Raw genomic sequence first — 14,988 nt, 5'->3', positions numbered from 1 at the left:
AGAGGTCTGTGAAATACGAAAGTCCATCCTACAGTGAGCTGTGGCATGCCCTTGGCTAAATATTGGAACTGATCCATTTGTAAGATTATGATATGCTGACTTATTATTCATTTTTTTAACATTTGTGGTATTGTATTTCATAACCTAGGCTGGCTCTAGGTCCACATAAGAAACTCGTAAATACAAAGAAAGAAGCAGGATTTTGGCAACATTTTAAAGTTTTGGAGTAATATCTTAAACCAGACCTGAAGTAAATTGGAATTTTCTTATTTAAGTATTAGATCTCTCTTATCACATAAAAGTTTACATCTTCTTATTCGATTGAAGTGCAAACTGAAAGTTCATGACCCAAGAATTATTTCCCTATGTTGACGAATATATCCAAAAACAAAGCTTTACTTAGCTGTGATGCGTGGCAAACCTAGTTTCTGGTTCATTTTGATGCGGCGAAAACTTGTAAATAACGCCATAGATATGGAGCTCGTAAAGCAACTGTTTTGTTGAGTTGCGATCAGATTTTTGATAGATTAAAAATTTCACTTCTTCATCATTTATTATTTTTTCCGAAATGTAGACGGAACTTTTATAACACACTAAAGAACTTTCACCGCCGGTCCGATGCCTTACCAGACAACTTTTAGGGTATTTTTTTTTTTTTTGAACTATTAATTTTTTTGATACCTTAAAAGTCCAGAATATCTCTTTATGAGTCAGTCCAACATGAAATTTGAGGTTGGAATGCTAAAGAGATATTACTTGGAAATACCTGGAAATATTTTAAAAAAATTCAGTCATGAAATTTCCTTGGAAATACCCTAAAAAAATTCCCTGAAAATTTTAGCCCTTAATATTAACATTAAGAACTGGACCAAGGCATGTAAAACTTTTCCATAGAAATTACTCTACAATCGTGATTTTTTGTCTTTAAATTCCTACAGATCAGAGGTATTATATGACAACGCTTTGACTTTAGACGCATATTTTTCAGAATTGTTCACTCTACAAAAGTGCCCAGTGCAACGAAGTCGTAACTCACACCAGCGAGGTAGTACGGGGCTCTAAACCTGATTTTTCCATGAGATTCGTCTTTTATACGGACTCACCAATGCTCAGCTATTGAGACCTATTCAGATATGCAGAGGACATTGTTCCTCTTCTGCAGATTGCTACTCAATCTTAAAGCAGGTGGAGCTTCCGGCTCCAGGACGCACCACCGACAGTTTGCACAGGTGGCTATACTCATATTTCAAATGTGTTTCTTGAGACTTTAAAACAGGCGGATCAGCAAATTTAATGCCGAAATCACATGACAACAACTTAGTTCTCAGAATGAAAAAAACTACGTCGTCTCAAAATTAGCTATATTTCTAAGCAAGCAGTAGATGAAAATGATTAAGTTGTTATTTTCAAATGAGCCACCGATCACACAGCCCAGTGCAAGTCAACTTGCTTGTTGTGATCATTTTGAGTACTTCTCTAAAAACATCTTGTGTTTGTTGTAAGTGATATTTTTAGCCAATCGGAGCCAAGTGAGCACCTGCTTTAAACTACAGATTAGCCATATTATCTAGTAAAATTATATCGGTTACGTCTCCTCCGCACTAACATAAGAACCTGTTCAGATCTTTATGAGAGCAGTATCTCCAAGTGGCTGATATCATCATTCAGTCGTTTGCAAGATCTGTTGCTTTTCGAAGTCCAACACATGTTCGTCTTCAACCACGTTGCACTCATTTCACTCGAAGATGTTTTTATGCCATTTTTACTCCTACGCAACAACAATAAATTAATGCCATCCAAGATGAACTTGGTCATAGAACCACTTTTAGCAATTTCCGTCAGCTACACATCGACTTAAGCTTAATTTGTGCGCCCACTAATGACCAGTATATTGCTCATTTCGCTGCCAGTGACAGCCACATCACTGTGACGTCGGTAGTTTTCACCGAAAAGCTGGGTTATCGCACCGTGACGAACACGCTGTCAAACCTACGCCACCGACCGCACCCACTCGCACGGCAAAATCACTCAACCAGCAGCGAACAATCAGCAATCAGTGGCGGACATCAGCAGCACTCGCCTCAGCACACATCCCGATTGCTGCGCTTGTGGCCGGCCAGCATTAGCACTTAATGAATACAAATGGCAATTATATGGCTGTCCTTGCCGAGCTGGCAATGTCCTCATGCAAAGCCACTCATACAAAATACATACACATGTGCTTAGTTGTCTATATGTATGTATAAGTAGGTGTGTTTGCTTCGTGTGTTGCAAGTATTTGCTTTTCCAATTCGCCCACTTCAAAGCGCTCATGAAATTACTTCTATTCGTTAGCCCTGCCACCACTGTTGTTGTTGTTGTTGCTGTTGTGCTCATAACGTGGCTAACATGATTTTTAGTGTCGCTGCTTATCATAAAGTTGGTCATGAAAATTAATGTTGCACTGTCCGTTTTGTGTCGACGTCAAGATCTGCCATAAGTTGTGGGCACTCAAAACGTGTTGGCAACTAAAATATGCGCATAAATACAAGGCAGCTTATTTATGAGCTCGGTTTTTGTCGAAATCATTAAATTTAGTACATGAGATAGCTAAATACATAATATTTCAGGGAAATATACATTTAGGTTTCAATAAATTTATCTTAACGCAATAAACACTAAAAGGATATTTGAACTAAATTTAGTACCGAAAATAGGTGAAATAGCCCTTTTTATAACATGTACTCGTACTACATTAAAAACTAGCATTTTTATTTTAAGTTGTACTAAAAGATTTTACTAAAAAGTGTACTAAAAATTGTTACTGTAAAAAGTTTACTTATCATACATATAACAGTACTACTCCAAAAGTATTCTTGGGCATATTAAGTTCTAAAAATAACTCAAGCTAGTACTAAAAACTAGTCTTCATTAAGTATTAGAAAGTATATAAAGAACAACCATTTACCAGTTTCGAGAATAACATAAATGCTCATGCACTTTAATAATGATGAAGCTCTAAAATCTAAAAAAAATCGTAATTAAATATATTAGGAAATCGGACTACAATTATTTAGTACTAAAATTATTATTCCGTATTATACAGGGTCCTTGAAGTGTAACCAATTAAAAAAACTATAAATTCGGGTTGGAAAATTATTTTTATTTATTTTAAAGTACAAAATGTGTGAAAATAATCATAAATTCAGGACCAATTCACTTTTGCTCGATATGACCGCCTTTTGCCTTAACTATGACCTTGAGACGGTCAAAAAACGAATCGCAAGCTGCCCGAATGTGACTTGCCGGTATTTTGGCCCACTCACGAACAATCGCTTTCTTCAGCATCTCGAGACTGGTGTATTTTTTACTTCGGACCTTGCTCTCCAAAATGGCCAAGAGAGAATAATCCATTGGACTCGCATCTGGTGAGTTCGAGAGCCATTGTGTGGTCGTAATGAAGTTCGGAACGTTGTTTTTCAGCCATTCTTGGTTCACTCGCGCTTTGTGAGACGGTCAGAGTCTTGTTGAAACGTCCATGGTTAGCGACCGAAATGTTTGTTTGCCCACGGCTTCAAAGCAAGCTCTAGAACACTTTCCACTTTTCCGATAATATGTCGCATTTACTTTGACGCCAGGCTCGATGAAAACAATTGGAGAGCGCCCATCTGCGGTGACAGCGGCCCAAACCATTATTTGTGGCGGGTGCAGCCTCCTGGTGGCCAACCGATGACTTAGATTCTCGTATGAACGGTCGGTCAAGTAAACCCTATCGTTTTGAGAGTTTACGAATTGCTCAATTGGAAAAATTTTTTCGTCAGAAAACACATTGTTCGGAATTTGACCGCTTTGTGAATTCTTTGTGCTACACTTATTATCATGAAAATGTTATAACACGTGACCAACTTAATAATAATATAATAATTTAATACATTTATGTTTTAGGACATTTTTTTGTCAAAAATGTGCTACTAATAAGGTTTATATTTTCGGTGAATGGTCTTTGAAATAATTTTAGTACACCTTTGTTATGCAAATATATGCAAAAAGGTACTCAGAAATTGTACACGAAATGATCGCCTTCAAAGTAGTCCCCAACAGGTGCAATGTATGTAACACACTTATGCCAATGATTTTTCCAGTCCTCGAAACACTTTTCATAGGCACTTTTTGGGATGGCTTTCAGCTCCTTAAGCGTATTTTGTTTTATCTCTTCGATCGACTGAAAACGGCTTCCATTTCGATGATCGTTGACTTGTTGGCATGCCAAACTCTAAACCCAGTTATAATGCTCTTCATGAATACTTTCCGGAACTCGCACGATCCAGCATGTCCAAACAGACCTATTTACGGTATTCTTTTTGAAAAAATTTAGCTTTATTCGAACGAGTCGATCAAAAATGCGTTTCAAACCCAAAATGTTCACCAAAATCACACGAATGTACTCGCGAGAGATGTCGAGCTCTTTTGCCATCTCTCTAATACGACGATTTTTAAGCACCATATCATTTCCTTATTTTTTTAATATTATTATCAGTTGACGAGGTCGAAGCTCGTCCAGAACAAGGCATATCTTCAACCACCTCTCGACCGTCTTTGGAGGCTTTGCACCAACTTGCTGCATTACTGCTTAGCATTTTAAAAGTACTTTCATTACGTCACTCTCATAGAAACACTCGTTTCTATTACGAAAAATTCAGTCGGTCGATGTTCTCTATCTTCACTTAAAGTTAATTTTTTAGTTGCGAAGTTATTCGCTATAGACAGATGCTCGATTTCTTTGTTTCAAGTTTAAACTATAAGTTAAATGTATAAGATTATCCAAGGTCCCTAAACCCACAGCGAATCACTGTCGAACTAGACTCTGAGGTCTAGAATAATTCTGATGAAACATATTCCTACTCAAACATAGAGCTTCTTATAATTTTACCCAGTCTGTAACTTTTGAACGGTTTTTTGCGCCATATTTAACGCCTGGGTAATGCTTTTGATCCTCAATGGGACTTGGTTTTGAAATTTTGCCATGAAACTTTGCAGACAGCCGTTTCTCCCAAAAGAGCTGCTCATATGTCGGAACAGCCGATATCGGACCACTATAGCATATAGCTGCCATACAAACTGACCGATCAAAGTGAAGTGCTTGTATGGAAAACATTTTTATTTGACAAAGTATCTTCACGAAATTGGCACGGATTGTTGTCTAAATCCATGATTTAATCTTCGTTGAAATTTTTCAGATGGGATCTCTATAGCATATAGCAGTCATACAAACTGTCCGATCAAACTCAAGTCCTTGTATGAACAAGATATTAAACGAACTGTGCAGTTATAATAAAAGTAGCTCTAAAAATCACTCCGAGCTACTTTAAAAATTATTTTCGTTTGTTTTTTTCTATATTTCTGTATTTGCATTTGTAACCGTATTGCCGGAATATACAGCTATTTATCTGCCACATTTATTATCTTGCTTATTGTCTCATTATATACATACTTATGTATATTTGAATATATATATTGTATTTTTATCCTTCTTGGAATTTATCAATTTTCCTCTACATTCCGCAACAGCATATCCTCTTTACTCCTCACCCTTCTGCCTCCGCACACACTGCCATAATGTTAAACCATTTATTTTTGACTAGCACACACTCCCGCCCCGCGCCAACCGCTCTCCGATGTGCGAGCGCTGCACTCTGCGGATGTCTTAACTCATCTCCCGTTGTTAGTCCATCAGCTGTGTCCACCGGGGCAGAGTCCATCATTCAAATGCCATTGACAAATGACACCAGCGCTCCGGTGGCTGCTGAGTGTCTGTATTTACAGTTGTTTGCCCATAACCAATAAAAAGCTGCCGGACATGCTGGCAGTGCTTGTCTCCAGCGCTTGCAGTTATTGTTGTTGCTGCGGTTGCTGTTGATGTCTGTCATTGAGACACATCGCGTAAGCCACTCCGCTGCCGAGCCAATTCCATTCAATTCGATCTGCTGCGTACAACCAATTTTCATCAACAGACCGCTTTGAGCTCTCAATGCCATGCGTGTGTGTGTGTGTGTGCGTGTATTCCGTTAGTTCACTGGCAGATAAGCCATTATTTCCGTCTTTCCCTCAACGTATATTTGCTTGCTCTTTGTTTACTTTTCGCCAGCTTGGCATTTTTCTCTGTTTTTGTTTGCCTTTTGCCACCGATTTATTGTGTTTACAAATTTCCTTGTTTGTTATTTCCCTCGCACACAGACACACACACGCACATACCGTCGCTGCACCGCCAGCTGAACCCTAATGCTGAGTTATATTCCCTTCGCTGTCAGTGGTTGCCAACTGGAGATTATTTAGTCTTGCTGCGCTTTTGTGTTTCTTTTATTCCCCGCTTGTTTAGTGTGTGTGTGTGTGCGTTTTGACATTCCCTTTCTTGACGCTTTTACCTTAACCACTGCTTCTAACGTTGCTTTTATCGCACTTTTTCCCAATTTTATTTAACGTTAGTTAGTCTTTGCCGTTTTTGTTTGAGTTTCTTATTTGCTGATTTTTTCTCTTTTTCTTCACTTTCTTTTCGTATTTACACCCAAATTCGTTTTGATTACAATCGGGGTTTTTTCAGGAATACACGTTTGCCGATGTATGTGTTTGTTTGCCTTTATTTGTACTTATAAGGTATTTACCGAATAAAAGCAATCCGAAGAGAAATTAATTTTCCCAGAAAATTTAGCAGAAAATTTGTCTGTTTACTTACGTTAAACTCATCTTTTCAGCCGCTGCAGGTGTAGCGTATTTTTGTGGCACATCTAAATCGTTTTTAGAGATTTTTTTCGCTGGTTTGCTTTAGGCGCTTAAAAAATGAGATGTATTCTTGGAAATCATTACAGTTCAGGGATCACTCGTGAAGAAGAAAAATGTATAGATTTTAAATAATACAAATATTTTGACGGAACTCCGCTACATCCAAAACTCTGCAATACTCAAAGCAATCCATAAAACAGTGCTGAAGAAATGCAACTTGTACCGCTCAATACCGAAATAGTCTGGAAAGAAATTCTAAACTGTATAACAATTATTCTCAAGAGAGACCATAAATAGCTGTATGTCTTCTAACACTACTGTCAGTATCGTAAGTAGGCTACGAATTGCTACAACTTCCTCACGAAACGAGAGTCTTAATCTTAAGGGGTTCCACGTGTTTCCCATTCAATTGATTTTGATCAATTTGTATAGGTAAAAATAGTATGTTTTCAGAAATTTTTTTCATATTAACAAATGAAATATTTTATTCGAATTTTTTATTATTATTCACGAAGAAATTCTGAAATTTTTGGAAAAACACTCGGTCATTGCGACGCCATTTCAGTACAACTCCTTACAATACCATCTAAAGTGAAAAAAAAAATCAAAATTAAAAACTTGAACGAAAGAAAATAAAACTGAAAATTGAATTTTTGCAGACATCTTTTGCAAAATATTAAAATTCAAGTGAAAATTTCGCGAAATTTTTTTCAAATAGCTGCAATCGAAAAAAAATCCTTCGTCCAAGACTTTAAGAATTATATCTCAAAGAAATGTATAAAATTTCATTAAGATGTTTCAGTAGTTCTCGAGAAATCTTGCCAACCGACTTCAAAAACACAGTTTCGAGAAAAACGCGTTTAAAGACGGCGCACTTAACCTAGTTAGCCTCGCACAAGTTCTCAAGGCTGTACCTCCGTAACTATCACTCATATCAACTTGAAAAAGTAGGAGAATATTCTACAGGTGTTGTTGAATTTAATAAAACAATTAAAATTCGTTTTCTTGAAACGCGTAAACCCATGTAACCCCTTAAGGAAGTTAAACTTCTGCTCAACCAGATACGAGCCTGACATACTTTTGATATTTTTAGATATTCTATAAAACCTGTTCATGTGGCAATGCTTTCCTATTGTTGCATTCTCCATGTAATGCTTGATTTTTGAATCTGTAATTCCTGACTTTACATATCACTCCACCGTATATTTGCAAAAGCTCTAGGAAAGTTAAAAGTAACATATTTGGAAAAGCGGTGGAGATCAAGCTTAACCATATAATACTGTTAAAAAGATTGCTTTGTACTTCCTATAACTGCTTCTCCCAGGCGAACTGTATGCAACAATAGTTCTCGAAAGCGTCTTTCAAAGAGTGGCATCTTTGAATCTCATATTATTTGAGCGTAAAAGAAAGTTAGGAATACGAAAGCACTTATGTATATAGAAATTAGTAAATATATCCTATCTAATGAATGAGCTGTGGATCGGCAACTACTTCACTCAATAGACCACCAACCACTTCGTTCACTCGACAAACAACTTTCCAAGGATTCCTCTGTAATAGTTTGAACTTATATCCGCTGCATTTCCAGTGCGCTATAAATCTGTTTCACAATCGTAGCGCTTTCAGAAAACCTTTAGTAAATCCTAGTAATATGAGCCTTGAAGTTTTGCTCTTGCATATTCAATTCATTCTGATTAGACCACTTATCTACCCAAACCAAAAAACATATAAACGTAGACCTTACTACTAAGGCACTTTTCTCGATCTCAAGTAGTTGTTTTGCTTTCTAGAGTTAAGAAACTGTAAAACAGAGCAGATATGTTGGCCATCATTTGTATTTAGATACCATCAAAAGTATATTCATTCATTTGCAGGAAGAAACAATTTAAGTACCGGTTAGTTAGTTAGTAGTTTGTTAGAAACTTCCATTGATTGAAGTCGAATTCCAGTGGCTTCGGGTTGCACTGGAGCTGGAAAGCCTTCACAAAGTGTTCACACAAGAATTTGATTTTGATCAATTTGCATGGCAGCCAATTAGTCCGATCAAAACATTTATTCAGATATTGTTGTGTTGCCTTGCACAATTATCCATGCCAAAGTTTATCGAATTGAAAGTGGTTCATACATGAATTTTATTTCTATTGCTCAGTTTGTATGAAAGCTATGGTATATGCTATAGTGGTCCAAGATCGTCTGTACGCACAAATGAGCAGTTTCTTTGCTAGAAATAGACGCTAAGAAATGACGCTAGAATGACGGATCAAAACGGAGAAGCTAAATAGAAACAGTTAATCGAGCTGATCGTTTATATACATATATATATATTATAAGGTCCCCCACGTTGACTTCTGCGTGTTACAAGTTTCGTGTCAAACTTAAAACGTCCTATTCAGGGTATAAAAACCAGAAACCTGCTAAAGAAAACTTTTAAAATTTCTGCTTAGCCATAGGTAGCAGATTTGAAAATAAATTGCTTAGCTTATCAAAGTAGGATCCTCTCCAGAAATATTGCAAACCATTAACCAATCTATCTCCAAACTATTTATTATTAAGCAAAACATAATAACATCAATAACATTTTTCAAGATTTCTTGGCCTCAACCCCACGTATCGAAACGAAGTGTTTTTACATGCAGGCAATAGGCCATTATTTTGTTTTATAAACTAAAAACATAACATTATGAAGTAAGGTTTCGACTTGACTTGCCAAACAATACAAAAAAAAAATTACATAACAGCTGGACACGACTCACGACCTGATCTGATCCTTTTATTATTTGAAAAAATCAGAGAAAATTTAAAAGTTTTTTATATGGGAAGTAGGCGTGGTTGCCGCCACATTTCAATTTTACAATGCCTAATAAGAATATTTGGGTAATCTCACACACCACAATTGAATTAAGGGATGAAATCGGTGAAATAGAAACTGAGATAAAGGTAGGTGGTAGCATCTGCAGTGTTCAACTTTTAAAACTGCTCCTAGATAACACTGCCTTATCATCTTAGTTGTGAAATTTGATTATTGTGCCGCATTTACTCTGTGAGTTATCGTACTTTTAGTGGTTTTCAACATAACCATTATACGGTGATAATTTAGTTCTCAGTTATGACACTTTACAGGTTTTTGTTTAATAGCAATGTTGCGATTCTTCCCATTTGTAGTACCAATCACCCTGTCAGACAAACAGACAGTCACTCGAATGTCAACTTGTCTCGTCATTCTGATCATTTATATATACGAGTACATAACCCTATATCTATCTCGATTAGTTTTTGATGATACAAACGACAGTTAGGTGAATAAATCTATTATAATCTGTGGCAACATGTTGCAAGAATATAAAATTCATGTTTTGAAAAAAACTGTATTGAAAATTCCATTAAAATCTAGAAAGCGATTTTTGATCTTCAGTGGTCCCCAGTTCGAAAAACACGGTTTTGGTAACAACCCAGTTGACTTCAATCAATGACGCTTTAATGGCATTCCATTCGCCGATTAAAACGAAAAACAAAACTCAAAATGGCTGACACGGTGTTAGTTGTGTTGTTGGCATTCACGTTGTATTCGCATCCGACCGACTTTTGTTATTTCCCCAATAATCAGCAACAACAACTGTGACGCTTTTAATTACAACACAGACTAGATAAAAGGCATCAGTGGCAACAACAACAATGAAAAACGCACATCCGGAAAAAATAAACCGAAAGAAATAACTACAACAATGCAACGGGACAAGAAAAAGCGCTGCGAAAGACGATGAAAATGTCGAATATTAAAAGCAGGAAAGCAATGACAGCCGGCGCATTAATGTATTTTTCGCCATGGAAATGAATAAACAAAAAACTGCAGACACAATGAGCGTTTTCAAGAAATGTTCATGTGTGGGTGAGAGTGTGTGTATTTGTTTGTGATTGTGTGTTTATGCATATTTATGTGTGTATGTGTGCACACAAAAGCGGTTTCCGTCACATTTCTTGGCATTTTATGGCAAAACAAAGCGAAAACGCGCCGCGCAAAGTTCAAGCGCCTCGGTGTAGGCTAAAGATTTCAAGCAAATGGCAAGTGTGTGAGCGCTGTTGACATTGTCACTTATATATGCCATAATTCCATATTCGACAGCGAGGCATTCACTCATTTTGCCATTGCTATTTTCATTACTCATTTCTTTTATTTTGTGGGAGATGAGATTTTTTTTGTCGCCCGAAAGTGCGAAGGCACAATTTTGTTGCTTGAAGAAAAGTTCTTAGAAGAAGTGTTGAAGACGAAAGTCAGACAGGGCGCACGCAAGTAGATGCCAGTGCAGAAATGTTGTAATTTGATTAGCAATAAGAGTGTTATTTGGTTAGCGGGAATGATTAATTGCATTTTGGCAGAGACAAATTACATTTGACGTGTATTTGTCTGCTGTCAATATGGAAATCATGAGCTCAGCGCACGCAGGGTGACAACATAAGGGGAAGAGTTGGACGGTTGGCTTTAATTTTATCAAGTAACAAGTTGAAGTTACCTGCGTTTCAAGTTGCCTAAATAAAGGTCTCATAAAAATATATAAATCAAGATGAAATGCTGAGCTGCTCCCAACTCCTCGCCCCTTTCAAAGTTGTTACAAAATTTATTTATAAAATTAAGGAAAATTTCCATTTAAAGTTCACAGTGGGTAAAGCCGCGCTTTGGTTAAGCTCAGAAGTAGGCTTCGAGACAGAATTTGACAATTTTGACAGTGAATTAAATATGGCATTGAATTATATATGTACTGTTGCAATTTTACTTGGTGTTTAGAAAGAACAAATTCTTAACAGGTGGCAACCTCTCGAAATATTTTCATCACTATTATTAATATTTACCGCTTGTTGAACATATGGGTCTTCATCTAACAAATATGTTCAACAGTAAATTTTAAGCGGGTGGCAACGTTCCTTTTTTCGCATTAAAGCTTTCGATTGCTAGATTCTGAACAATAAAAACATGTTCCAATCACTTAATTCACATATTCAGCAAGGAGTATCCAGATAGTTCTCTGTGGTAGTTAAATGAAGGAAAAATAATAATTCTACGAAAGTGTCTTAGTAGGGTCTGAAGTGTAAGTGTGAAGTAAAGTGTTGAACATAATCACGAACCCACAGAATGAACTTTCTTCAGATTTCAAGCAAAAGAGCTTTCTCTAGAAAGTTCCTTCAGCAAGTCGCTAGAATAGAGTAGAACCTCTCATTCAGAGCTCTTGAAACATTCTCAAACAATTTTAACTTTTACTTGCTTGGGGGAATATAAATGCGATTTTGCTTTACAAACCCTTGCATTCTCACATATTTTCCTTTCATCAAAGTAGTTTTGGCGTACAAGCATAAGTTAAGTAATATTAGATTAAGAGGACGATTTTAACAGTGATCTCACTTGGAACCCGCTCCGTTGGCCTCGGAACCCGGTTCGCTGTGGTACATAAAATATCTTATATAATAGATCATAAGTTTCTAACAAATCGACAAAGCGCTTTGTGCCGAAACCAAACTTGGTGATGGCTAATATCAGTTTCGGCTAAATCTGCTAATTCGCTGAAGGTGTGACCACCGAAATATTTCAACTAGCAAAAGCTGGACAATGGAGAAGAAAATGAATAGACAACTTGCATCCAACAAGTTTTGCCCATTTGACAATTTCCAGTAAGAACTTCCACGATTGTGGCAAGATGAACTTTGTTCAGAGCAATTAGTTCAGTACTCTTGTGTTCTACTCTAGGTCAAAAGTATCTCGCAGCGACGCAGAAGCTGGTCGTCGACCAATGCCTGTTAAGCGAGCGCGCTATCCATATATGTACACTGTTAGAACACAAGATGACAGGAAGATCCAACTCGTTTTTACTCCGATATGAGCGGTGCAAGGATGCCTTCTCTTGCTTGCTCATCGACTAAACCGCTTTCAGCTTTGGCTACGCACACAGAAGAGTCAGAGTCACAGTTATCAAGCTCAACGCTAATATTGCCGCTCTGCTATCTCAGTGAATGCTTACCTTCTTGAAAGAGGTTTCACTTCTAAGCAGTATGGCAGTATATACTCTTCTGACTGGAAACCATTAAAGAGGTCTAGTAGTCTAAAGCTGAGCTTAATTGGGAATTCTTTACAGAAAACTTCCAGCTCACTGCGCCTTTTCTCCAGCGACTAATTTTCACTTACATATCCTTTGTCGGTATTTGAGCAGCGAAATCGCCATTAAGAGGTCGTAGATTATTGTGGAGTCGGTTGAAGAAGCATTGGCTAAAGTAAAATTTTTGTACAAAATATCATTGATGTGTCTTCATACTGGGTTGGGTTAGGTTAATCTGGTAGGCCAATGAGCCACGCATAGACCAGTTTGGTCCTTTGCGATACCAGATGGAGTTCAGTTGCTAAGTCCAAGAGGATTAGGTAGTAGGAGTTTAGGATGCTTACGCTTAACGCGAATTTTAACAGACTCTGCGGCCTCCCTATCGATACCTCCTCCAGTGTATCATACCATGGGGACCCTAGATGCTTACAACATAGTGTTGGCAATGCGCAAGCGCACAAGAGATGCTCCATGGTCATGACGCTTCACGATCTGTCAGCCCCTTTTTTTTCAATTTTTTCTTAAATTTTATTTGTAATTGTTTTGCGAAAGTAATATGTACTTTAACTGAAAAAGTTAAAAAAATTGTTTTTTAGAAATTGCTTGCAATTAATCAGCTTCTTCGAATATATAATATCCTAAACTGCATATCTCTGAACTGCATACTTTATCAGCTCCTACATTTACAGTAAGACTTGAGGACCCCCAATTTATAACACCTTTAACGAGCGCGTGAAAAGTGGGAGAAATAAAATTTAACAACTCCATTGTTGTGGAATTTAAAAGGACACCAGCGACAAATTGCCCAATTTATTTTTTCCCTTTCATCCATTTTCGTACATTTGACACCCATTTTATTGAAGCAAATTAAATTTCATCGCAACGCTACAATTTGCATAATTTCGACGATTTTTCTTCTTACTTTTTTCAAGTCCAACCTGGAGTGGGATATGCCGCAGCCCTCACTCGAGCAGAACGCATCATTTTACCCAAATTATATTATTATTAGCATTTCTTTATTGCCAGCGCTAACAAGCGCCTTTTCTTCTCATTACTTGACGCTCTCATATTTACGCATACACTTCGTGTCCGCTCTTTTTCATTCGCAGAAACCGTTTGGAGTCGAATTCGGAGCATTGGAATGCGTTGCTGTTGTCGCTGCGCGAACTCACCGAATGGGTTATACGCAAGGATACCGAGCAGTCGTCGTTGAGCGTTGGTCCGTTGATGGGCGACGCAGCGAGTCTACAAAAACAATTGGTAAGTATGTTGTCGCCGAAAACAGCGCGGTAATGTTGCATGCAAGTAGGGTCAATTTATAGCGGTAAAATTAAATTGTGTTGTTATTTTATGTCTTCCTTTCAAGTGTGTTTGCAATGATTTGATTATTATTTTGATAATGGCAGATATTATATAAGGTTTTAGAGGAGCCACCAGGAAGAACACTTGTTTTTATTGACCAATGAGTGATCTAGTCTTGAATGACAACAGCAGGAAGAAATTAAACCTATGTTCTCTTTCGCCATATTTCTTTTCACGAGGATAGCGACCACATGGTCCTAACCTGCGGGCTGTGGTATCAACTTTCCTTTATAACCTCTCGTCATGCTTTGACCACTTCAATATTATACATTTCTAGAGCTTATAATACGTTTACCATGGGTCGAAACCTATCGAATATCTGCGAGGTGCTCATGGAAATTGAAATCTAAAACAAATTCGACCGTTTCTCAAAAAATCGTCCGATTAGTTATAAGGAGCCTCATATGTGTGCCATAATTGACTGCTAATTGGTATCACAAAAGTATACACAAATGAGCTTATTCTCCATTCATCTTATTTATTGAACATAGAGAGAGGGAGAAAGAGATATTTAGACGTTTTTACGTAGACCCAGGATGGAGAGAAAGACATTATAGGTAGAAAGAGAAGAAGAAAAAGAGAGCAATAGATCGTCATTAAATGTGCACATTGTTCACCTTCACATTGTGTTCCTCAACGTTTTGTCACGTCTACGGAGTTTCTAGAGAGAGTCAAAATTTTTCCAAACAGTCAGAAAGTATCAGATTATAGAGGCATTCTTTCCGCGAAACTGCAAATAAATAATATAATCTCACAAGGCTTGGAACACTACCAATACACCACAAAATTA

The 14,988-nt window shown here is 37.3% G+C and overlaps 1 protein-coding gene across 9 annotated transcripts in view; it reads left to right on the top strand.

The window, feature by feature from the left end:
* LOC126759481 (dystrophin, isoforms A/C/F/G/H) overlaps nt 1–14,988 on the top strand; it is a 558,659-nt gene that overhangs the window by 350,000 nt on the left and 193,671 nt on the right. For all 9 annotated transcript variants that reach the window (XM_050474347.1, XM_050474333.1, XM_050474325.1 and 6 more), the window contains one exon: nt 13,946–14,096. In XM_050474347.1, coding sequence (XP_050330304.1) covers nt 13,946–14,096 — 151 coding nt within the window. The remainder of the gene's footprint in view (nt 1–13,945; nt 14,097–14,988) is intronic.

Source organism: Bactrocera neohumeralis, chromosome 2, assembly GCF_024586455.1.
Source record: "Bactrocera neohumeralis isolate Rockhampton chromosome 2, APGP_CSIRO_Bneo_wtdbg2-racon-allhic-juicebox.fasta_v2, whole genome shotgun sequence".
Lineage (NCBI taxonomy): Eukaryota > Metazoa > Arthropoda > Insecta > Diptera > Tephritidae > Bactrocera > Bactrocera neohumeralis.
This window is presented reverse-complemented; position numbering and strand designations above follow the sequence as displayed.